Consider the following 23753-nt stretch of genomic DNA (forward strand, 5'->3'; position numbering starts at 1 on the left):
GCTAGTGAATGTGGTTTTGTTTTTCTTATTGCATTGCTTTGTGTTTTTGTTGTTATTCATTCACTTTAATTGGACAAGTCACTTTGTTTTCCTTGGCATAGGTCTGGACATACACTGAGATCTAAAAAAATTGGGTTCTAGTCGGTGCGAGCAAGTCCTGTTGCCATCCTTCTCTGGAAGTCGATGGGAGAAAAGGCAGCAGAGCTGAGCCTATGTTAGTAAATATACATGTCCTGAATTACCATAACATCTATATGTATTTTTTTCGTTTTATTCTCTAGAGGGAGTTCTCACTCTTCGTGCAAAGCCACCACCTCCAGATGAATTTGTTGACTGTTTTCAAAAATTCAAGCATGGCTTTAACCTTCTGGTAAGTAGCTGCCAGCAGCTGAGGCTCCACGGGCAGGCAGGGACGACTTTTCCTAGCTTGTTTGAAGTCAGATATAGCATACTCTTTCCCTGCTGCTACAAATTGGCTCTGAGTGCACCTTGATGTGTCACTTTCACCCACGCGTTTTCAGATATCGCCAGCCACCTCCTGTGCTAGAAATGTTTTTGAAGTTTATGATTGTGCAGGTGGAAGTGTGGGAGAAAGGTAGATTTGCCTTTTTATTTTCAAATCCGGTTTCTCTGGTTGCTCCAGTTACTAACAAGTTGTTGTGTTTATTGCACCTCTGCTTCCCCAGAGGCATCTCTTGGGAATAGACCCCAGACAGCTCTCTCCTTTCCCTGGAATGGTGACCACGCTGTCATGCTTTCCCCTGGGCTCTCTACAAGGCGTTCTCCGCAGTAGAGAATTTTGGCCTACCAACTCCCTAGAACATCTGCAACCCAGCACACATCCATGCACGTGGTTGCTAGTGACTGCACACGGATGTTCTTGTCACTATTGGGAATGCCTCATTTTGAGTGAGACTAGTCCTACATGTCGCTCTCAGCTGTTGCAGAGCCCCTAGAGGCAGCAAGCCTCAGATTGCACCTTCAGCAGAGTTATTAGTCCTTCTAGTGTAATCCCACGTTGCTTCAGCCCATCATCCAGTAATGGCCAAGCTGCCTTACTGTAGGCCTGAGAGATGGTGCTTGATTGATTTTGTCTTCAAACTCCCTATTCAGGCCAGGGCTAAAAGCAGTGGCTTTTTGACTGGTTTCATTTCTGCCCAGGGCTGCAGTCCCAATTTCCAACCCCCACCCAGAGCAGCAGAGACTTTACAGCAGTGCCATATGACTGGTGAAGTGGTAACAATAATAATAATAATAAAGTTTCACCCTTTTACATTGAAAATGTTAACTGGTTTCTAGAGAGGTTTGTTAGGAAAATGTACAGCTCACTCTTGTATGCTCGCCAGCCTCCACAGCTGTGCTCTTTATTTAGCTTTTCAGTTGTGCTTGTCAGATTCTCTATGCTCATTACTACCGTTAAATATACGAAAAAACATGGGTCAAATTTGCCATTAAAGAGAGACCTCTCTTATAAACCTCACTAGCCGCAGAGTGCTCCATCCCATGGTCATCTCTTGCCCTAAACATCACCAGCCATTGGCATCCAGTGTTGCCAACTCAGGTACCCACTTTTGGCATCTTCTCCTCAATATGCCCCAGAGCATCACTGGGAAAACTTAATTTCCTCTGTGCCTCCCTTCAGCTATTGGCTTTTTGTTTCAGTGGTTGTGACAGCAGTGCCACTGAGAGAACTTGTCCTCCTCCTCCTCCTCCAATAACTGAGCCTAATCAGCTTTCTTCTGTTTCTCCTTGGGGAAATGAAATCGCACTGAAGGGGGGATGTGCTCCAGGAGGCATTTGTAAGGATTGAGAAGGCTACAGAGAAACTACCCCTACGTCACATGCTCTCCAACCACAGTTGTTGAACTTGAAGCAGGAATTAATTCAGGGAAGTTCTATGGCTTGTGTGATGCAGGAGGTCAGACTAGATGATCGCAGGGGTCCCTTCTGGCCTCAAAATCTATGAACCATTGACACTTTGATGTCACCCCGATCTCCATGCCCTTGGGTTTGAGGACGCCAGGCTGAACACAGTAACGAGGCCTTGGTTGAAGGCGATGTAACCTTTTCTTCTCCTGACCCCCACATTCAGCAGCTCTTCCCCAAGGACACCATAAAATCCTCTGCACCAGCATCTTTGGTCAACTGTAAGATGTACTGTGCCAATCAGCTCTATAGTTTATGGGATGCTTCTTCCCAAAGGATAAGTGACCCATATTTTTGTTCAACCTTTGACATTCTATATATAAATGCAGAAATAAATATGACCTGCACTTTAATTCCATAACTAAGGTTCTTTCTTTTAAAGGATGATTCTACTGCATACTATTCAGTCGTCATAGAAGTTACCAATTTGTTTTTTCTCTTTTTTCCCCCCCTTCAGGCTAAATTAAAGTCCCACATCCAGAACCCTAGTGCACCCGAATTGGTTCATTTTCTGTTTACACCATTAAATATGGTAAGATTTGATCTTCAATGTGTCCTTCAGACCTGCTTTGTTTAAATGCTCTAGAACCCTTTAAAATATGAGGCTAAAAATGTATTGTTAATGATGACCAGTTATGGGAAAAAATCACTTATTTATTTTAGAACTAGAACATATCTAGAAAATCAGGATGCTAATTTTGTTTATATTCATTTCCATCATTTAAATAAATTCAGTTCGCTAAATTGTCCTTTTTCTAAAGTGTGTGTGTGTGTGTGTATACACATATGTATTTACATTTTTCCCTTACTGATTTTTTTCTTAACATTAAAAAAGAAACACAAAACTAATACCTCATATTTACCAAAGTGGAAGGAGAATTAAATACATATGCACCAGAATGAGGAATAAACAGCATTTGCAGGAGAGTTAAATGCTTTTTGATCATGGCAATACAAAGGTACACATCATGTTGTATCTAAAATCCAGGAAGCTAAATAGTATTAGGAGAATAATTGTCAAAAGTGGGTCCAAATTTAAGATGGTAGATGAAGACCATAGTGATAAGACTGTCCAGCCCCAATAGCTTGTCATGCATCTTGTATCCAGATTACTGTGATTGGTCAATGCAATGTTAGCTCTTCAATGGTCTTTTTATAAGGATAAAATGTTTATTAGCAGTAGCACAACTATCTTGTACTCAAATAAACATTCCGTAGTGTTGAAGTGTTTAGTCTACATATTCAGTGGAATGTCCCTTTCTTGTGGTCCATATGTCTCCAAACTCCGGGCTTTATAAAGAAGATTATGGGCTAATTAGTTGAGTTTTACTTCCTATGCACACACATTACGCACAAAAAACTATGTGAAAAGAATATTATTAAGGTTGCAACGAAAAGCACTTGAAAATTAGGAAATGCCAGAATTAAATTTGCTTATGGAACCTAAAATCAGCTCCCTTTTGCATATGTGTTCTGACATTGACTTTAATCCCATACTATTTTTTCCACAGGACCCCTGCCTTATTCATTGCACAGAATGAATGGACCACACTTAGTAAGGGGGTATTGAATATATTTTTTTCCCCTCGTTGTTCAATGTGTGGTCCCAAGCCTTATTTACTGCACACGATTCAAACACTGCTTGGAAGTCTGTCTTATTAATTTCCTCCTGGGCTTTTCTATGGTACTAGTCAGTACAGTAGCTGAGTACTTCACAAACGTTAATGAAGTTATTTTCACAACTCCCCAGCAAAATGAGGTGGCATTTTATAGATGGAGAGCTGAGACACAGAGAAGTTAAGGTCAAAGCATCCACTAATTTTAGGTGTCCAATTTGAGATACCTTGGACCTGTTTTTTCAGATTACTTAACAGCAGTTCATTTGTTCAAAGTATAGCTCCCGTTCACTTCAGATGCAGCTGTGAGTGTTCAGCACCGCTGTAAATCAGACCCCAGGGTCTCAAGTCAGGCACCCAGAAAATGGGGAATGCACAATGAGTGATCCCTGTGAAAAGTTAGGTTTAAGTGATATCACATGAGAACTTTGTGGCAGAGATAGAATCCAGTTGTCCAGAATAGTATTCAACTGCTTGAACCATGAGACCGTCATTTCTGTTCCTGCAGTCCACTGCCTCGTTCAGCCTAAGTCCTATGCCTAATTTTTCATTTGTTGCCCCTCGTAATCATTTGCCTACTGGGCTCAGTGGCTCCTCCACTTTAAGGGAGTGGCCTTTAGTTTTGGGCAGGCCTAGGCCTGTCCATCCCAGTCACCTTCCAACTTCTACAACAAACGAGACAGGTCCTATAAACAACAGCCTCTTGAGCTACACAGCCCTGATTCAACCTAGAGCAGGTCCATCTTGTACACTGAGTGAGCCGGGGTCCTGGGGGAGGGGGGAGTACGTGATCATGCAGTTAAGGATTGTATCATACTGCATGTGCACAAGGGGCTGAATTAAGGTGGCACGGACAACCTTAGTTCTGGAATTGCCTAACTTTTGAGTGTTTGTTTTTGCAGTCTCAGTAATGGTCTTTTAACGTAGTGTTTGTGTGTAATAGCCCAGGTTTTTAAAAAATCAAACCTCAAAAACAGAAGTTCCATCATATTGACACCCACATAGTTCATCAACAGAACTGGCACCTTAAAGGTCCACAGCTCAGACCTGTGTCACTTCAGCTAATGGAGTGACTGACACCATACTAGCTTGTCGTCGTCTATGTGGACCAGCACTAGAGGGGGAGGAGACATGCACTTTCCCAGTGGGTTTCACAGATATTTGCTGACAGCAGAGAAATGGTGAGACTTGAGTTCTATTCCAGGGTCTGGAGATCTCTCTAGTGGCCACAGACTTTTCTGCCACTGTAAGCTTGTCCTCTCTAACTTGCACCCAACCCACTCTTTCCCTGGCTCCTTGTCCCAGGCCCATTCTCCGGTTCTCATTCCCCAGTCCCAGTCTTCCTCCCTGGGTTCCTAATCCAATTTGTGTCTTCCCTCTCCCTGGCTCCTTATCCCAGTCTCCCTGCCCAATCAGTCCAGCCTCCTCCCATCCTCCAACTTCTGATACAATCTATGTTGCCTCCCTGCCAACTGACTCCCAATCTCACCCCCTGTTGCCCTCAGTGGCTCCTAGTCCCAGTCTCCTTATCCAAACAGTCATAGTCCCTCTGAACTCTGTCCTCTCTCCCCAACTCCCACTCCAGTCTTAGGAACAAGGAGCTTAGTAAGACTGTCTACTCCTTTCTCTTACCCCGGTCTGGTTCCCTCTTCATTCAAATCAGATGGCTTCCTCCTCTGTCCTGCCTGGTGTCAGAGGGAAGTCATTGAGAGCACCAGAGAGAGGTAGGCTCAGGCTCCCTGCTCTTAGTTCTGGTGCCTTGTCTTGTCTTGTCTTGTCTGGCTGGGAACAGCAATTATAAGGAAGCCCTTCAGATTCCCTATAAACTCTGGACTAAAGCATGCTCATTCATGCTGTAGAGATGGTGCATGTGCAGTCTGGTCCGCAGTAGGAGCTGAGAGTGGATGGAGCATGGCTAATGCTCATGAAATCTTCGGAGAGTTTAGCTTGGAGAGTTTAGTTGCTAAATGAGAGATTTCAAAGGCTTATAATTTGGCCAACCATGGGTAGATTTTCATAGGAACAGCAAAAGGCCAGATGCAAAGACCACACACCTTGCTAAATTCCAAGTTCCTGCTCCAAAGCATGGGGGTGCTAGAGCATCTCAAAAAAATGTTTTCGACATGGGCAAAAAAAATGTTTCCCTACCCCCACTCCTGGAAACAGCTGAACCGTTTTGCCTGAAAAGTTTCCCCCTTCGCCACAAAAAAAATCAAAACAACAAAACACCACATGAGCCTTGAAGCAGACACGTGTCATTTTTCAGTTCAAACACTTAGAGTCTGGTAAAGTTATAAGCTACTGCAAACAGGGTCTTATAATAGGAAGTATTGAGTAACCTTAATAATAGGCAGTCCCCTTCCCCCTCTATAGTTTTTTGTTGGTTCTTTCTACACAGTCTTCTATGATGTTCCTGCTGCTTTTCATACCACTTTTTCTTCCCATTCCCTGTTTCTTCCCTGTGTTCCCCATTTATTCCTATCCTTGTTTACTCTTTGTTTTTCACCAAACATGCCCCAGTCCCCCATCAATCTTGTCCCTTATTTCCCCTTTTTTCCCCTTGGCTCTGGTGCTAGTTGCCTTGTAAACCTGATCATATTACTCAATTGCTTTGGATGATTCTGAACGGGTGGTTGGGCTCCCTCATGGAACGCCATGCAATATCTTTACATTGCTTCATGACAGAATTTTTACACAGATCCATTACACAGAAGTCTGAACTTTCCTTTACTCTGTGGAATCTTTGACCTGTCCTGGACAAGATGGGCTGGAAGGACACTTCAGTCATCATTTTCAGCTTGTCTACACATAAAAGTTGTATTAGTTTAACTTAAATTTGTTTAAACAAACTAGTTCAACTTTTGTGTGAGATCTCTCATATATGTGTTTAAACCTAGCTTATAGAAATTTAGTTTGCATCTGTAAATTTACAGGCACAAGGTCAACTGATATGAGCCAGTTTAAACAGATATAAGAGTTTCTGCACACAAAGTTGAACTGGTTTGACTAAAAGGTGTGGTTTTATACAGATTTTGAGTTTGAGTACACTGTGTGCATCAGAGGCATGTAAATTGCAGAGCGCTCCAACATAATCGCTCTTTAAATCCCCGTGGTGTGTAGTAAATGTCCATGGATGCACTTTGTTGTAGTCCTATTTGTTGGGACTATATCAGAGTGTTCTAGGTGTGCACTGCTGCCTACTACACAAAAGCCCTTAATTAAACTGGTATAACTTTGTATGTACATCAGACTTTGGCAAAAGCCACCAATAGAGTGGGTAGCCTAGAATTCTTACTGCTTTAAATTTTGCATGGTTTATTGTCAGAATTGATTCTCTGTTACTCCTCAATACAATAAATAGTTCTTTAAAAAAAATCTTGATTTAGGTGGTGCAGGCAACTGGAGGTCCAGAGCTTGCTAGTACGGTACTCAGCCCTCTCCTAACAAAGGATACCATAGATTTCTTGCGTTACACTATCGATAGTGAGGAAGGACAACTATGGATGTCATTGGGTGACACGTGGACCAAAGCCAGGTATGAAAATATCTTTACTGACTTTATAGATGATCTTTGAATATATATTTGGATTTATTAACATTGTCTATATCAGCCAAAGAAGCAAAATCCCTTTTAGTAGTCTAAATTGTTGCTTGCTTTGAGCCTGATCCAACTCCAGTTAAAGTCAGTGGAAAGACTCCTGTTGATCTCAATGGAGTTGGACTGGGCCCTTTAGGAATCTGAAGGGGCGTGTTGGAAGAATGAGGACAATTGCAAACACTGATTTTATTCTGTCTGTGATATTGGGAGGATGGGGCTTAATTGCATTTTCTCTTGCCCACCTTCTCTGTGAACGGTCCCTTCCATTCTTTTCCCCCTTCTATCATCATTTGGTCATCAACCAGCTGGACTCAATTAACAATCTATTTCAGGATAGTGCAGCATTTAGTAACAACAACTACAACAAAATTATATAAATAGAATTAAAAAGCAATTTCTACTTTGAACAGCCCACATATTATTAAAAGCAGAGACTTGCAATGGTTTTTAATGCCTCTGAAGCATCTTTATAGTCTGTAAGAAAAAGATGAAATTTTTTAAGAAGTGTCATTGAGTGAATGATTGAATCACACTGAAGATCTACCCTTAAGGGATCCTAAATTGTGAAATAATAGATTCAGCTGTGCTTATGGTAAGGGACTCATAAAAAATGTGACCTTTTCATGCATGTTGCTTGTGAACTGTAGAGTATATAAATATAACAAGTTTATCTAATTACTTTTATGGTCTTGGGCTTACATAAAAGACTTGTAAACAGAACTTCTACAAAACCTGGGATGAATCAAGTATCTCTTAAACCTGTGGCCCTTTGAGGAGGTGGTGGTGGTGATCAATAAGCGTGTTAGGGCTTGCATCAGAAATGTGTCCATTCTTTTTGAATTTACTCATCCACCCACTCAGGGACCAGATCAAATGACTAATTGTCAATCTACATAATTAATAAATACTGAATTTATTACTGGTGAAAACTGCTGCATTGACCGCTCTGGAATCTGAAAGCCAGAGTAGCTGATGAACATCCACAGAATAGAAAGAGCACAGGCTTTGGTAGTGCAAAGTTCATGATGGTACCCTGCTTTCTTGAAGTGGACTGTCATTAGGGGCAAGAATCTCCAAGCCTATTCTTCCTTTGGCCCTTTTACTAAGACTGGTAATAGAGGTGCCAGCTGAATGGTGCTTTTTTGTTTTGTTTTGCTCCTGGTTTGCTAGGAACTGGACTGAGCATATCAAACTCATTTTGCCACCAAAGAGCAGCTTCCAGTCATTACTGACCTAGGTCCTGATCCAGCAAAGGCCATGTCGATCCATGCAGACACCCATTGACCTCACTAGAACTCCAGGAAAAGGGATTCTTTTGCTTGATCAGAGCCCTGTGCTAGAACTGAACCAGTGACCTAAATAATAGAACTCATTATCCTGTTATGAATCCTCTGTGCCATCCAGTCCCCTAAAAAAGCAATAATTTAATCCAAAGAGAAATATGTGGTGGTGGATTGGGAGGAATACAGGAATGTAAATGAAGGGCAAGCAAGCTTTGAATCTTAGAAGTAGTGGTGGGACTGGCCCCATGTTTCTATTGTGCTACTGTGCTGTGCAGCTTAGCCATACTGTGCCACTAATTGACAAGATAATCGTTAAAAACCCAGAGGTTGCTGGTCAGCTATAAGTTAACATCGACATGCCAGTGTCCTGTGAAATGCTAGCCTCTCCAACAACTGATTTGATAGCATTTGTCACCTTCATTCATTTTCAACAGTGCCCATAATGAGAAACATTAAAGGAAACTATTAAGTGCATTCCTGGGCCCATTTCTCCTTTAAGCGGCAATAATTCAAACTGCAAGGCAGTGTTTTTTATATATAGTACACAGGCACAGCACACCGTGAAAAACTCCTTCTGATACAGTGAATTCAGATGGTGAAAGTCAGTGGATCTCTAAGGAATAATACTGTATTTCAAAAAAGCAATCTGTATCAGAAAATTCAGTTCTGCAAAAGTAGTGATTACATTTACTCTTGTGGGTGTGGGGTTTTATTATTAATAATAATAATTTGTGTGACAAAAGAAATTGTTCTTGTAGCTTCCTAGTTTTAGCTAGGTCCTCGTTGCTTCCCAGCCTCCATATTTGCTTTGCAGATTTCATTTTAAAGCATGCCTCTCCTGTGAACCCTGTGCATATTTACCCCCCAAGACAGAGGGGTATTGCAATACTTTTGTTTTCAAAAGATAAAACAAATCCCATGCTCCTTTGTGATTGGTCCTCCTGCTATCCATCTTTCGCATTGTGTCAGAACTTGTATGGTCTGTCCTGAAGTTGGAAGATCCTAGGGGCAGAGACCGTCTCTCTGTGCTATGTAAAGGGGGAGCATAGATATACTCAGTAAATAATGCTTCCTTCTCTGCAATTAGAAGTTCCTCATGAGTAAACAATTGCAAAGCATTTCATGAGAACCTGCAGGATTGACTATTGAAAATAACTTGTGCAGATCTTGATATATGCCTCTGACTTCTTTATACAGAGTGGACTGGCCCAAAGATCAGTTTATTCCACCCTATATCCCACGCTTCAGAAATGGTTGGGAGCCTCCTTTGCTGAGTTTCATGGGAGCTCCAAATGAACAAGAACTAAATCAGTTGGCTGAGTCTGTTGCAAATGTTGCAGAGCACCAACGGAAACACGAAATGAAAAGAATGTCAGCTGAGGTAGGTTAATTGCTACGGTATTTTGTAAAGTAGGTGGGAGACCAGACCAACCATTCACTCCATGAACAAAACCGTCTAAGAGTTGCACTGTGGAATGGTGTTGCTGCTAATGAAGTGCCCATGGAGCTAGATTCTAATATCATTCGCACCAGTGTAAATTGGGAATAACTCCAGTGAAGTCAGTAGCATTACTCTAGATTTAGACTGTGCAACAGATAAAAGCCAGGCTTGTGCAGTGGCTAAAATACAGTGTCTTATCATGGTTCTGTTGAACTCGATGGAGATTTTTTCCTACTGTCTTAAATTCAAAGTGGAATCCAGGGCCTAAAGATCCATTTTTTCCCTCCGATACGTGTGCTCAACTCCCATAGCTCTCTCAAAGTGACACAATATTATCTAATACAATAGTCTGTGTGTGAAATATAACTAACTATATTTGCCCACTAAAACATTCAGGCTAATGAACAACCCCCTCCACTCCCATCCCCTTGGTCCTCCTTCAAACTCTTAATAAACAGATGGGCACATTGAGAAGGTTAGCAAATCTGAGCTCTGGGAAACCAAGGATGGACACGTACTCCAGAGTGAAGGGGCTTTTAGGGAGCGTCCCCTACCATCAGCCCCCTCAATGTTTAATTGAGAGATGGTTGGGAAATGTCCTTTATTTTGCATGAAGAGTTTTCAAGAAAACAAATGTTTGTTTTCATCACTTTTCTGGAATTTTTCAGGGTTTCATTATGGGGAAAAAAATTAAAAAATCAGTTTTTGGCTGATTTTGCTTGTTGAAAAGGCATTTTCCAGTATGTAAAAACATATATTTATCATTTAGGGCTTTATAGGTTAAATCGATCCTTTTGGCTGTACCTGTCTCTGGGGCCCTTTCGTCTGTTGTATATATTTAACATGAATGCTACTTTCTTAAGAAATGCCGATACATTGTGGGTTGGCAAATGTTTTTGTGGCAGAGATGTCTATATAAAGATATGGCTGTCCAGGGAAGCAGGCAGGGAGATGAACAAGGTAGGATAAGAAGCATCCCAAATGACACAGTCTCCTGAAGACGTCAGACGTGTTTCCCATTCACTTATTTTGAACATCGCCTGACTATTTCCCTAATACTTAAGCTGCCCTTGAGTCCCTCTGACATTTTGTTGTTGTTTTAAAATCACACTCTCCTTTTTTAATTTAATGCTTTTCTCTCCTTGTTTTCTGTGTGAAAGTGCAAAATAAACAATCTGAGAAAACAGAGAATGGTGTCTTCTAATCTTTTAGACATAATCATCATAGGTATCATTTGTAGTTGTATTAAGTTAAAAAATATTCCAGATAGAAGTGTGATTTTTAAGTTGATTGCACTCCTTTAAGCTCCTATAACGTTTTGTTGTCTTGATTGGTAATTGTTTGGTTGATTAGAAAAAAGAAATAAAGTTGTCATAATGAAGCTCGCAACACTGAGGCAGGACTCCTCAATTTCTGACTCTGCCACTGAATCACTGTGTGGCCTAGGGCAAATCATTTAAACTTGCTGTACCTTGGCTTCCCCACTGGCAGCATGGCTCTCATAAGACCTGTCTCACAGAGGTGTTGAGACTTAATATTTATGAAGTGCTTTAGGGTTCTCAGACGAACGATACGATGAAGGGCCAAATGTTGTTTGTGTATACTATAAAGACAATATAGAAGGTGATACCTAAATGCTGCCTTAATAACCAGTTATCTGTTTTGCTGAATGGTTATACTTGACAATAGCAGAAGAGAAAAATCAGATGGGACATGATGGTGAAAATGTGTGTTTTCCTATCAGTATCTCCCTGAAGTGCATCCATTTTTCTTCATGTTATGTCACTCTTACCAGGTAGTCCGCTGGTAATTGAGGCAATATGTGAGCTCTCCCCCTTTTCATGACAAGAGATCCCATTAACAATCACTGACACTGTGATCCAGTGTCAGGCAGGTACCAGCATAACACAGCTCAAACCTCATCCTCCTGGGGTTCCTTTCTTCCTACAGGGCATCCTTTTCCAAAAAGAAATGCTACCCAGTGTTAAATAATGATATGCTTGCTGCTCCCATGGTTACAGCTCCTAACCTTTGCAACTAGGGATTGATCTGGTGTCAAGCAATGTGGATCAGAGATTGATTCATGAGAACGTTTCCCATCCCTGAATTTTAAGATACAGTTGTATACACTGTGTTTCCACTGAAAGGGTTGCATGTGCAGTCAGTTCAACAATAATTATTTCAAATGAGAAACTATGATGGAAACGCTATAGATTTGCGTATGATTGTTGCTGTGCTGTTAGGCTCTTTTCCTTGGATTGTGAATTTTGGGGGGCAGGGACTGTTTTCCTCTTCTTTTATGGAGCACAGACCACAGAGGGGAGCCAATCTTGATTGGAGTCCATGGGGGCTACCACAACACAAATAATTTTGTCTGTGAACTAATGTGACTTACTATTTCCCAGTTTCTTGCATACATACTCTAAGCCATGGAACACTTGATGGTGTTTCTAGGGGTTTGTAATATTGCTGTTACTCTACAAACATTTTCAAATTTTGGTGATGATAATACTTATCGACTTCAGAGGGGTATAGTGAGGAATTTGTCAGAGGAGAAAACTGAGGTGCAGACAGGGTATGTGATTTGCCCAAAGTCACACAACAAGTAAGTGTCAGAGCCAGGCTCAGATTTTTGGCAGCTCCTGGCTCCCAAGTCTGTACTCGGTTCACTAGACTCTGCTACTTTATCAGTGCCATATTAGTTTGTTTTGATGATAGCAAGAGGAAGGGAGGCCTAAAATAAGTGGCTTCAACTGCCTACGTGTAAGAATCCCCAGAAATTAACTCCTTAGTGTATAGCTCTGCTTTTTGGAACTGGGTGGTGGTATAATTATATTAACAGCATTAAAGATATCGTCATTGGATGTACATTGGGTTATTGGCATGTATGCAGTGGCAGCCATTCAAGAAGACCACCTAGGCCCTCCAAATGTACTTTTCAGTCTTCAGCAAAGATTTTAATATTTCTATATGCTGTTGACACATTCACATAAAATTGATTTATTTAAATCCTGAATCTGCCACCCCTACTCCCATTGAGTAGTACCTTTCTGTCTACACAGTTCTACTGACTTCATTAGGATACTTGCAGAGCAAGGTATTACTCAATGTAAAGGTGGCAGAACTGGGACCTTAGAGAATAAGATTGTGTACTCCTAAAATAAGGTAATGTAACTGAATAACTCACATACTCAGCATTGTGTGTAGTTTATCTGAGTTAGAATGTCTGCAACCAGAAACAAGGCTTAAAGCCTGATGAGGCTTGTTTTGTTAACATATCCAGTCACTGTTTATAAAACTCAGCTGCTGTAGGGATGTTTAAGTGATAATGTGGATTGTACCCCAAAGAACGGTCTTGATGAAGAATATCAGCTGCACTATTCATGTAATAGGTTGAGTTAGGATGCAAATTCTTTATTCTCATGCTTCTGATTTCTTTGTTCATGTATGAAAATGCACAAATAATTAAATTTTCATGTCAGAATAACAAACGCCAGAGAACAAGGTAATGGGAATGCTGACAGAGAACCTACAGGTGTCAGATGATGTTGCTGTAATCAGTTAAATAACTACTGCTGTTTTTGTGTATGATGTTAATCCCTTTTGTTTTCTGTTTTCCAGCATCCCCGTGTCCCAGACTATCCTCCATCTGATGGGTATGCATTCAGTAACACAGTTTACAAAAGAGGGCCTCTGCTGGACCAGGGGGCAGCTGTTGCTGCCTTTAAACAAACTGTTAGCCGACATGTAGATAGGTAACACTGAATGGACATCATGTATAGAGCTGTGGATAACTGTCCCAATTTATCACTATTGGGGTGGAGGTGTCTCTGTTTGTTCTTCTATTTCTATGTCCAGAGTGTGCGTCATTTCCAAAAGGAGACAGTCCTCCCTGTAATATGGTGGTTGGCTTGGCTTTACTTAGTGCTGATTATATAAAGCTCCTTTAGAGTACTCTCTGCATGAGCACCCATTTAAAGTCCCCTTTGTATACACTGTTAAATGGGTGCTTCTGTCAAAATCAATAAATTAATGGAAGTGGAATTCTGAGCGTTGTCAGACTGAATCAGAACACAGGATCTTTTAATATGGACATAACATAACCTATTTTTGGTTTGTTTCCAAATGTACAATGCCATTTACTCTTTTTGGAAATACAAAGAATTGCTTTGCCATTCCTTCGAATTTTTTGTTATTCCCTCACTCCACCCCCAGTTTTGATTCTTAAAACCCATGTTTAGAATGGGAATCAAATCTTTCTTTTCCCTGTGCTCAGTGTGGAATTATACATACAGCTCTGAAATTGTAACAAGTGGTGACCAAGCACAGTGTAAGGGAGTGTTTTTGCACAAAGGAGCTATTCCCTTCCCATCCCTTCAGCTTTGTCTGAGTAGATTACAGTCAGCACCTTGGATATGTGATGCTGGGTTCTCCAGTTAGACCGTGTCTGTATGGGAAGGTTATACTGGTAGAAGTGAAGGTGTAAATTTAAACAAATATAGTTGTATATATAGTCCAACTATATATAAATATAGTCAAACGTAGACACTCATTCCTCTACAAAAGTGCATTATTTTTGGTTTAGCTCATGTTACTTGGGAAGAGGTTTAAGCTAAATGGAAAAAAGTCACTCTTCTCCAGAATAAAAATGCCCACACAGTGGGATTGTACTGGTACAACTATATATTTGATACCGTTTTCCTGTGTAGACCAGGTCTTAGCTCTGTGTGTGGGTGGGTGGGTGGGTGGAGGGGGGGGCGGCAAAATCCTTATAACTGTTGTGTTAACTAGCTGAATTCAAAATTATGTGCTGAAGCAATTTTGGAGAGATGGGAGAGCTTAAGTGGAAGGGGGAAGGGTAGCCTTGAGAAGAAGAGAACAAACTGCCCATTTCAGTTACAGATTGCATATCCTCAGCCACTTCTGACTCGCTTTTTATTGATAGAAGCTAAATTGGTAATTTTTCAGCACTCCAAAGTTAGTTTTTGTAATGGAAGGTGAGTGGATAGTGGCTGCCAGACCACAAACTGCTGCTGTAAACTTCTTTGACAAAGAAGGGTTCCATGTAATCCCCTATTTAAAAAAAGAAAAGAGAGAGAAAGGGAGAAGGACGCTTAAATTGAATGAGCCATTAACTAACGGGCTAGGGTGTGCAATGGGAGGCTACTAACATACACTTCTTGGTGGTGGAAGGCAGTTGACTTTTGATCAGTACACAGTACATCAGTAATGGACACCTGGGATGCATGGTTTACATCATCACTCTGACCCAGGATGACTAGTGACTATGCTTTCTAATGAAGTTGTGTGGTGTTTCAGCATACATGTAAATCCAGCTCCAAGAGCCTCCCAGTCTACTTGTGCTTGATTGTGCTTTCTGGGATACTATGTTACAAATATTGATGCAAAAAATAAGCTTATTTTTTGCACCAACATTTGTAACATAGTATCTCAGAAAGCCTTGCAACCGCAGCCTACATAGGAAAATGCAAGTTGATTATAACTACATCGTATCTAATTGGTAATGTGGTGGAGCCTCAGTGAAGGTGTATGTGCAGTGGGCAGGTTTCACAGAGAATCATCAAGCATAAGTAGAGTGGGAGGATCCTGGAGCTAGATTTGAAAGGTGGGATTTTCACTGGCCTTTCTCTGCTCAAGGAAATTTACCACTCGTTTCAACAGGAGCAGAGTTAAAGCTGAACTGAAAGCTTTTGAAAATCCCACCTGGATTTTTTTTTTCTATTGGGAGAGTAATTGGAGCGAGGGTTAGAAACTGCAGACAGGGGGATGAGTTTGAAAAGGCAGCACAAAAATGTGTAAGGACTATCAGGAGGGCATTAGTCATTCAATGAAATGGCAAGAAGGCAATCAGAAACTGTAAACTAATAAGGTGGTTTAAAAGTGAGTACAAAATAGGCAAAACTGGGATTGCTATCCTCTCCTTTGACATTGTAATGACTAAATTATGGTTATGGGTATGAACATTGTTCATATAATGTTTTCCTTTCCTCCCTTACATGTGCTAATCGCTTTCAGTGTATTATTTTTTCTTTCAAACCTATATATAGATTTACAATCTAAATATGACTATGCCTTTGTTCTGCTCTTCAAGTAAAGTGAGACAGTTCTCCACAGCCAAAAATAGCTAGGTAACTACTGGAGTACTCAAGGATGTACTTGGGATCAGTAGTTACAATCAGCGAACTGCCAACAGTAAAAATTCATTTACCTCTCCATGGTGTGACGTTATGTCCAGCATTTCAAAGTCATTATTTGTTTACTGTTTATATTATCCATTAGTTCATTAACTCTTCTACATGGTGGTTTTGATGTGCATGTCATTTGCGTTAGGTGCATATTGCTTTTGTTTCTTTTAGAAGTTTTTTTTGGGGGGGGGAGGGGGAAGGGGGGTTAGCTTTTGACCTCAAAGACTTGGTTGTACATCTGAGAACCCACTAGCTCACTTTCCAAAAGGACTCTGAACAGATCTTTCCTTGTGGAACGAGAGTGTTGTACTCTGTATTCTTTATCCCACTAAATTTTATATGAATTTTACCTTTAACTGCTCATAAGTCATTTTTAATTCTCGCTTGAGCTAATGACTCTGGGCTATTAGTTTACGTAGTGCCTTATGGACAAATAAGAAAATTTACCTGTGGTAGGCAAGTATTTTTGACATTGGCAATTTAGTTTGATTGGATTTAATGCTGAAAATTATTCATTCTGTCTGCAGTCATGGAGACATTACAAACAATTAATTTGAAATGTAAGTTGTGATGCACTCTAGAGAGTGCAATCTCTCTTTAAGCACATAAGATGCTGTGTAAATTACTACAAATTGTAAACCTTTCCCAATATATCAGTTTGCTTTATTACACAAGACTATTAAATCCAGTATAATCCTTTACAGGAATACAGCTATAAATCTGATGCATGCAATTGATTTACTTTAATGCAGTGACATCTGCTAATCTCTAAATTATTACAGTACTTACTGCAAGTTCTGAGCTAACCGTTGTTACCAACTCTTGAGGTCTGTGAAACTCAATTAATACTTTTTGTCTTTTGGTGGCTCGTTAATGTTGTAATGGGTGATTATAGTGTGCATTGGTAAATTCTATGGCAATTAAGTGTCCTAAAATAGATTATCAGGATACAGCTTGCTTAAATGTTTTATTTTTTAAATGGCTTGCTTCTCTTGAAAGTCTAGCAGAATAATGGTTGGGTTGTTTGCTTTGTAGAAATTATGAAGCACACGGTAAGGCACAGCCCAAGAGATATGCCAAATCCAAGTATGACTTTGTGGCAAGAAACCACAGTGAACTTTCTGTCTTGAAGGATGATATTTTAGAGGTAATGTAGTACACAGAAATGAAATTTCTAATACTTCCCAGAACTGATGGCGTCCTCTCTGTGGGCAGTCTGAATGTTTGGGGTGATGACTTCTGACACACTAGTCTGAATTCTTCTGTAGGAATATGGAAAGTTCAATTATTTTGTATCTTAGTCAAGATGCATGGGGATTCCATGCTGACCTGTCACTTGTTGCTATAGACCTCATCTTCTTTAATAGTTGGGTGGGATTTCACAGCCTTCTGGAGTATGAATTTTAATATTAAAAATCTTAGAATAACAAGACAGTCTAGAGACCCCATTCTTCCAGTCATTGTTCATACCCGTAGCGAGGGACAGTCTCTCACTTGAAAAGATTACAATCTAAATAGACAAGCCAGGCAAAAGGGGGAAGGAGAAACAGAGGCACAGAGAGATAAAGTTCTTGCCCGAGTTCTTGCATAGCAGTGGCAGAGTCAAACCTGGGACCTCTGACTACCAGCCCAGTTCCCTATTCTTGGAGCAATGCTGTCTCCCCAACTATTTACCTTCCCAAAATGTCATGATATCCTTTGGTTATTAATATCCTTGGCCAGCAGTTTAGAATGCATATGTTCACCTTTAAGGGTGTGTCCTCTTCTCACACATGTATATCTCTGCTTACTTCCACTATGTCCTTACACGGGGAATGCCCGATATGAACTGATCTTTAAGATCACTACTCTTTTCTTCTGTTCCACATCCCACCTTTGTTAAGTGCCTCAAAGAAACCAAGCCCTTATGGGCTATGTCTGCATTTGGAGCTGGGGTGTGATATTCCCAGTTGGAGTAGACCTACACGTGCGAGCTCGCAAACCGTGTAGCCCCAGTCGCATGGCAGCAGCATGCACTAGCCACCCAAGTACAAATCTACCAGTACGCAGGACAGCGAGCCCATGCCGCCACTTGAGGCTGCCTGTGCTGCCGTGGCTATGCCACTGTTGTTGGCGCACGAGCTCAGCGAGAGCTTGGATGAGTTATGTCCGTTCAAGCCGGGAATCGCACCCTGAGCTTCAAGTGTAGCCTCAGCTACTGAGGGACAGAAAGAGATGGTTGGTACTTCATAATATATAATGGTACTTAATCAAATATATTCTTTTTTTATTTATGTCCCTCTCCCTCAAGCCTTCATAGATCACTGGTTAGGCTATAAGGTCTTTGGGGGAGGAACTGTGTATTTATATCTGTAAGTATAGTGCCAGCTACACTGGCACCTGAGTCCTGAGTTAAACCTCTAAACGCTACTAAGTGTAAATATTAATTATGATGATACAAAGGGTGGTCTACAGTGGTTTCTTTGAGGCACCAATAAGAGCTGTGTCTTGGCACTATAATCAATTATTTGTATTTCTAAAGTGTTCTCGGCTATTGACTGTGTTGGAAGCATTTGATTTCTGTACTGGTGGGGAGTCTTATTTGCCTCCTGTGGAGATTAGAATAATTCTTTAGCTGAATTGAGCATGAGGGATAATCTATTTCAAGCTTAGCTTAATTAATAAAAGGCAGCATAATGCAGTGAGTTCCCATACCGGCCACCAGAAATCCCCAATTACCCAGCTGCCAACGTTCCATAAATACAATCACCACACACCCAAATAAAACCAAAAAGGAGACAAAAAAGTCTTCTAGTTAGGTCAGAGTGAGTGGGCGAACTGGAGGAAGCAAGTGAATTATATTAAAAATGCATTTTCCCTCTATTAAATCTTAATGATCAGTTATAGATGAGATTAAAAAAAACCCTTCAATGTCCTTTTTCTTGTATGATTACTGGTCAGGCATGTGTATTAGAAACACGGACTGTTTAAAAGTAATAAACAACGTATTTCTATATTAATGAAGCAGCTAACTGGGACGATTTCAGATAATGTTTGTTCACTATTCTACGTTTGGGCTACTCCCTGTCTGTTGACTGGTATGCATCTAAGATTGGTTTGGTTAGGTTAGTTCTTATGATGTCAGTATAGAGGTCACCAGACAGTTTGTGCAGCTCCATGATGTTCTGTCCTAAGCAAAATCTGGCGTACAGATTCATTTTTTTATGTTGTTAATCAGGTTGACCTGAAACGGACACAATTTCAGATGGCAGTAGAAAATTTGTGCCCTCCCTCCGGTGATTGCAATCAATCTAATAAAAAAAGAAACAGGGATCATGGAAAGTGGGGAGGGAGCAAAGGCCTGTGATGAGGAAGGAACTAAATCTGACTGAACAACTGACAGTTGCTGGACCAGATCCTGGCAACGACAGGGCTTTGCTTTAAGTGTTGCAGCGCAAGCCTCAAAACAAGCCTGACATAAATGTCATTCAACCTTTTAATTTGACTTATCATTGTATCAAATGATTTCAGATCCTCGATGACAGAAAACAATGGTGGAAAGTTCAAAATAAAAGTGGCCTTGCAGGGTTTGTGCCAAACAACATCTTGGATCCACTGCGACCTCAGGAACCTGGTTTAGGACATTCTGAACCTGCATACAGTCACACCATACAGGTATCCTTTGTTCCTTAGAAAAAAAATCCATTTATATTTTTAATGATGGAGTAGGGTAAGGTGGTTCAAAGCAGAACAACAACAAAAATCTGTAAATTCTACTGCAACCTCAAAATTCCTGTTGCTCTATATAAGTTGAACTTTATTTCTCTGTTATGTAGAGTCTAAAATAAAAATAAAATTGATAGAATTTATAATAGGTCAAATCTTTTCCTTTGGATCTTCTGTTTCTGTTATCCGATTGACAGACATCAAATATTCAAAACCTAATATGTATGGTGTACATTTATTTTAATTACAAATACCTTTCATATGTTGATAGCTGTTGATGCCAAAGAAGGAGTTTGAATTATTTAAGGTAGGGTTAACTTCATTCCTTCTCTGAGAGTGAATTTTAGCGTATCCTTTAGTTTCTGTCCTTTTTGTGTGTTGTATGTATATCTATTAGTCTATAATATCTACTTCTCTCAATTTTGGAGTGAATAGGTCTAGACCTCTGTGTGATATTGTGGGTGCCATAGAATCATGTGTTTGCTGTTTGAATTTATGGAGCAATCATTTCTCAACGATAGCCAAGAGCACCAACAGAAGAATTTGATGCTTGTGTTTAAACTTTTGGCCTAATTTTGTTTTTCTTTTACATAATGGTGGGTTGAAGTATTTTATCTGCTCGTTATATACATGGAGCACAACCAGAGCCCAGTACTGCAATGGTAAATTACAAGGGTTCTTTACATCCATTTAATTACTCATGTGAATAAGGATTTGTAGGATAAGGACCAAATACATTTTTTTTACACTATCGTAACAGGTCAATGGCTTATATTTAGCTGGAGATACCATATTTTGGGAGAGTTTGTTTTTTCTTTCTGCTGTGTTGGTTCTAGAGATGGGCAAGCCAGTTAAGATAAAGCAGAATTCCCAGCCCTGCCCCTGAACCAAACTTTGATCCAAAATGCAAACCAAACTTCAACTGAAACTTTCTGTGGTTAACCTGCTTCCCCATTATTCATTTCCTTGTACCTCTGCATTTGTAGTTTCCAGTTCGAAATAGAAGTGCTCATCTACGATTGTTTAGTGTTTGTATTACAGAGGCATCTGGAGGTCCTAATCAAGGCTCTCGTGCTAGGTGCTGTCCACATAAATCACACAAAAGAAAGATGCAGCCTTTTATGCTATTTCTGGCCTGTCTAGGGACACCTGAGCATCTCTCGTGAAACTAGTCTCGTAATATAATCAGGCTAATATTGAAAAACCCAGTACATTCAGATAAAGTACTTGGGATAAGTATCCAAAAGTTTGAGCACTCACTTAAACTTGGGCCTGATCAGTAGTCCATATAAGTCAATGGGAGTCTCTCCATTGAGCTCATTGGACTTTGAATCAGGTCTTTTATGAAGTTTGCCTCTCACTAGTTATTTTCCAGTAACGTTTGAGCTCTTCCTCTGAATAAATTCTGTTTTTATGTGTGTGTGAAATGAAGCATGTATGTGTAGTGTTTTGCAAACTCTGTTTAAAGATCTGTTGTGGTTTTTTTCTTACTCAAGTGCATGTATTTTCAGTTTGTTTGTTTTGGAACTACTTACAAACAAAATTAAGCAGGTCTTGTTGGGACATTTTTGAGTAGAAGTTCGTAATACGTTTTGCATGATTCACTCCAGATTTTGGAGGATTTCATGAAATAATGAAACAACATCAAAAAATAGAAGTCCATGTTTTCACTAATTTCACAGAATTATGGAAATTAGAAATGGGTAATAATGACCTTTAATGCCATAGTCCTTCCACCCCATTACCGTAGTGGATTGTTCCCAACAGTTCATTGTACTTCTGCTTTGTTCAGTTTAAAATAATCCAAATGCACCACTTCCCTTATGAAGCTATTCTAGATCTCGCAGGGAATTTTCTTGTATTCACCCTAACTGTTCTGTTTCCTCTCTTCACCCTGTTGCTTGATTTGTTGATGCAGCTGGTGGCTATGTAACCCAAAAGAAAGAACCTATATTCAAAACATAAGAACGGCCATACTGGGTCAGACCAAAGGTCCATCTAGCCCAGTATCCTGTCTTCCGACAGTGGCCCGTGCCAGATAAGTCCAACTCCTATGCAACTGTACATATTAAAAATAAAAAAGCAACAGTATAGGAAATAATGCATAAAGAAAGCGTTCCCAGGCAGCTGCAGGCTGTACTTGGCTCATTATTGTAGTTTGATCATTTTAGAATAATCGCTAAATAGTCATCATCCTAATGTTTGCTCTCTAAGGCAAATTACATTTGGCAATACCATAATTTATAATGTTATCTAAAAAATCACCTGAGATTTAGTGCATCACAAATTGTTGCCTAAACTTCTAGTCGTGAATGAGGAAGGTCTTTACAAACAGGTAACATTCATAGTTACTAATGTCACCTTCTATTTCATGTTGAAGATTATAAACTTAAGTGCTCCTGAGCCTTTTCTCTTGGGTATTAATTTGGCCCATATTAACATAGAGGTGCACAGATGCTGTTTTTAATGTTTAGCCTCACTACAAACTGTGAAGTAGGGAAGTGCTATTATCCCCATTTTACTGAGGGAGAGCTGAGGCAGAGAGAGACTAAGTGACTTGCTAAAGGGTCCCCCAGGAAGTCTCTGGGAGAACAGGGAATTGAACCTGGACCTTCGGAGTCCCAGACTGGCACCATAACCTTCTTTCGTCTCCTCCAAATGTGAGCACTTCTGTACAATCCGTTCCAATGCACCCAAGTGCTGAAGGCTTCTCCATGCTTTCAAACACAACTTCTGCTTCAGCACTGGCATGCATGGGGCCTGTCAGTTGTGACAAATGCTGTGGGCTTTTTTGATGTAGTTATTTATTTGTCCATTCATTTAATGTGTCCCTGGTGGTCTGCAAAGCATACATGACAGCAGGGAAAATCCACTTCCTGATGCTAAGGCCTTAAGGCCCCATTGAGACTGTCCGACACATTTTTTTCTTATGATTTTTCTACAGAAGTAACCCCTCTCTTGGGGAGGTGAATAGCTAGGGCAGGGGTTGGTAACCTATCAAAGAGGAGGAGCCATTTTTTGGTTTTTGTCTTTGACCAAAATATTTTGAGAGCTGCATCACATGCAAAGCTACTTGTAGAGTTAGAATTTATCAACTAATAATAATTGAACATATTAAAAAAACAAGGAGTCCTTGTGGCACCTTAGAGACTAACATATTTATTTGGGCATAAGCTTTCATGGGCTAGAACCCACTTCATCAGATGCCCATGAAAGCTTATGCCCAAATAAATTTTAGTCTTTAAGGTGCTGCAAGGACTCCTCATTGTTTTTGCTGATACAGTCTAACACGGCTACCACTCTGAAACATGAACATATTAAAGTTATTACTACTGACCAATACTTTTAATGTGACTTCTGCCATTTGAATTTGAATATAAACACATTGGTTCCCGGCTAATGGGAGCTGCGGGGGTGGTGCTTGCAGGCGCAGGCAGCGCACAGAGACCTGCTGCCTCCTTCCCCCCAAGGGGCACGCAGAGACGTGCCAGCAGCCAGCCGCTTCCGGGAGCAGCGTGGGGCCAAAGCCCTGCTGCGCCGACGGCCGGGAGCCGCCTGTGGTAAGCGCCTCCCGGCCAGAACCTGCACTTTGCACCCCCTCAAAAAACAGCTGCCCTCAAGGGGGCAGCCAAAAAGCTGCATGCGTCTCCGGAGCCACAGGTTGCCCACCCTGAGCGAGGGCATTAATTATTGCACTTAATTACTTGAATATATGCAAGAGAGCCTTTTGCGTATTTGCAGCTTTGTTTGCTCTGCTGTTGACCTTTGTCGGTACTCGTTGAATTAGATTTTGGGTTGAACTCTGAAACCTCTTAATGGGCTGGTCCAAGATAGTTACCTGATAGTGAGTCCTTTGTGCCTTTGGAGATGGTGGTCAGTACAGCAGACTTACAAAATAGACGAGCCACTAGCCTAGTCTTCCTCCACAGTCCAAGGGCTGTGGAATGCTCTCCCGTCTGGTCTAGGATAAACTGTGGA

At 40.7% G+C, this 23753-nt stretch overlaps 1 protein-coding gene across 21 annotated transcripts in view; it reads left to right on the plus strand.

Moving 5' to 3' along the window:
• Positions 1-23753, plus strand: part of EPS8 (epidermal growth factor receptor pathway substrate 8) — a 201755-nt gene that overhangs the window by 151923 nt on the left and 26079 nt on the right. For 13 of the 21 annotated variants that reach the window (XM_043539386.1, XM_043539365.1, XM_043539401.1 and 10 more), the window contains 7 exons: positions 282-370; positions 2384-2458; positions 6929-7077; positions 9621-9804; positions 13486-13520; positions 17106-17217; positions 19581-19724. In XM_043539386.1, coding sequence (XP_043395321.1) covers positions 282-370; positions 2384-2458; positions 6929-7077; positions 9621-9804; positions 13486-13520; positions 17106-17217; positions 19581-19724 — 788 coding nt within the window. Of the gene's footprint in view, positions 1-281; positions 371-2383; positions 2459-6928; positions 7078-9620; positions 9805-13485; positions 13620-17105; positions 17218-19580; positions 19725-23753 lie in introns of all 21 variants that reach the window. The other 8 variants (XM_043539352.1, XM_043539339.1, XM_043539356.1 and 5 more) reach the window with 1 other exon arrangement.

Source organism: Chelonia mydas, chromosome 1 (genome assembly GCF_015237465.2).
Source record: "Chelonia mydas isolate rCheMyd1 chromosome 1, rCheMyd1.pri.v2, whole genome shotgun sequence".
NCBI classification, from domain to species: Eukaryota; Metazoa; Chordata; order Testudines; family Cheloniidae; genus Chelonia; species Chelonia mydas.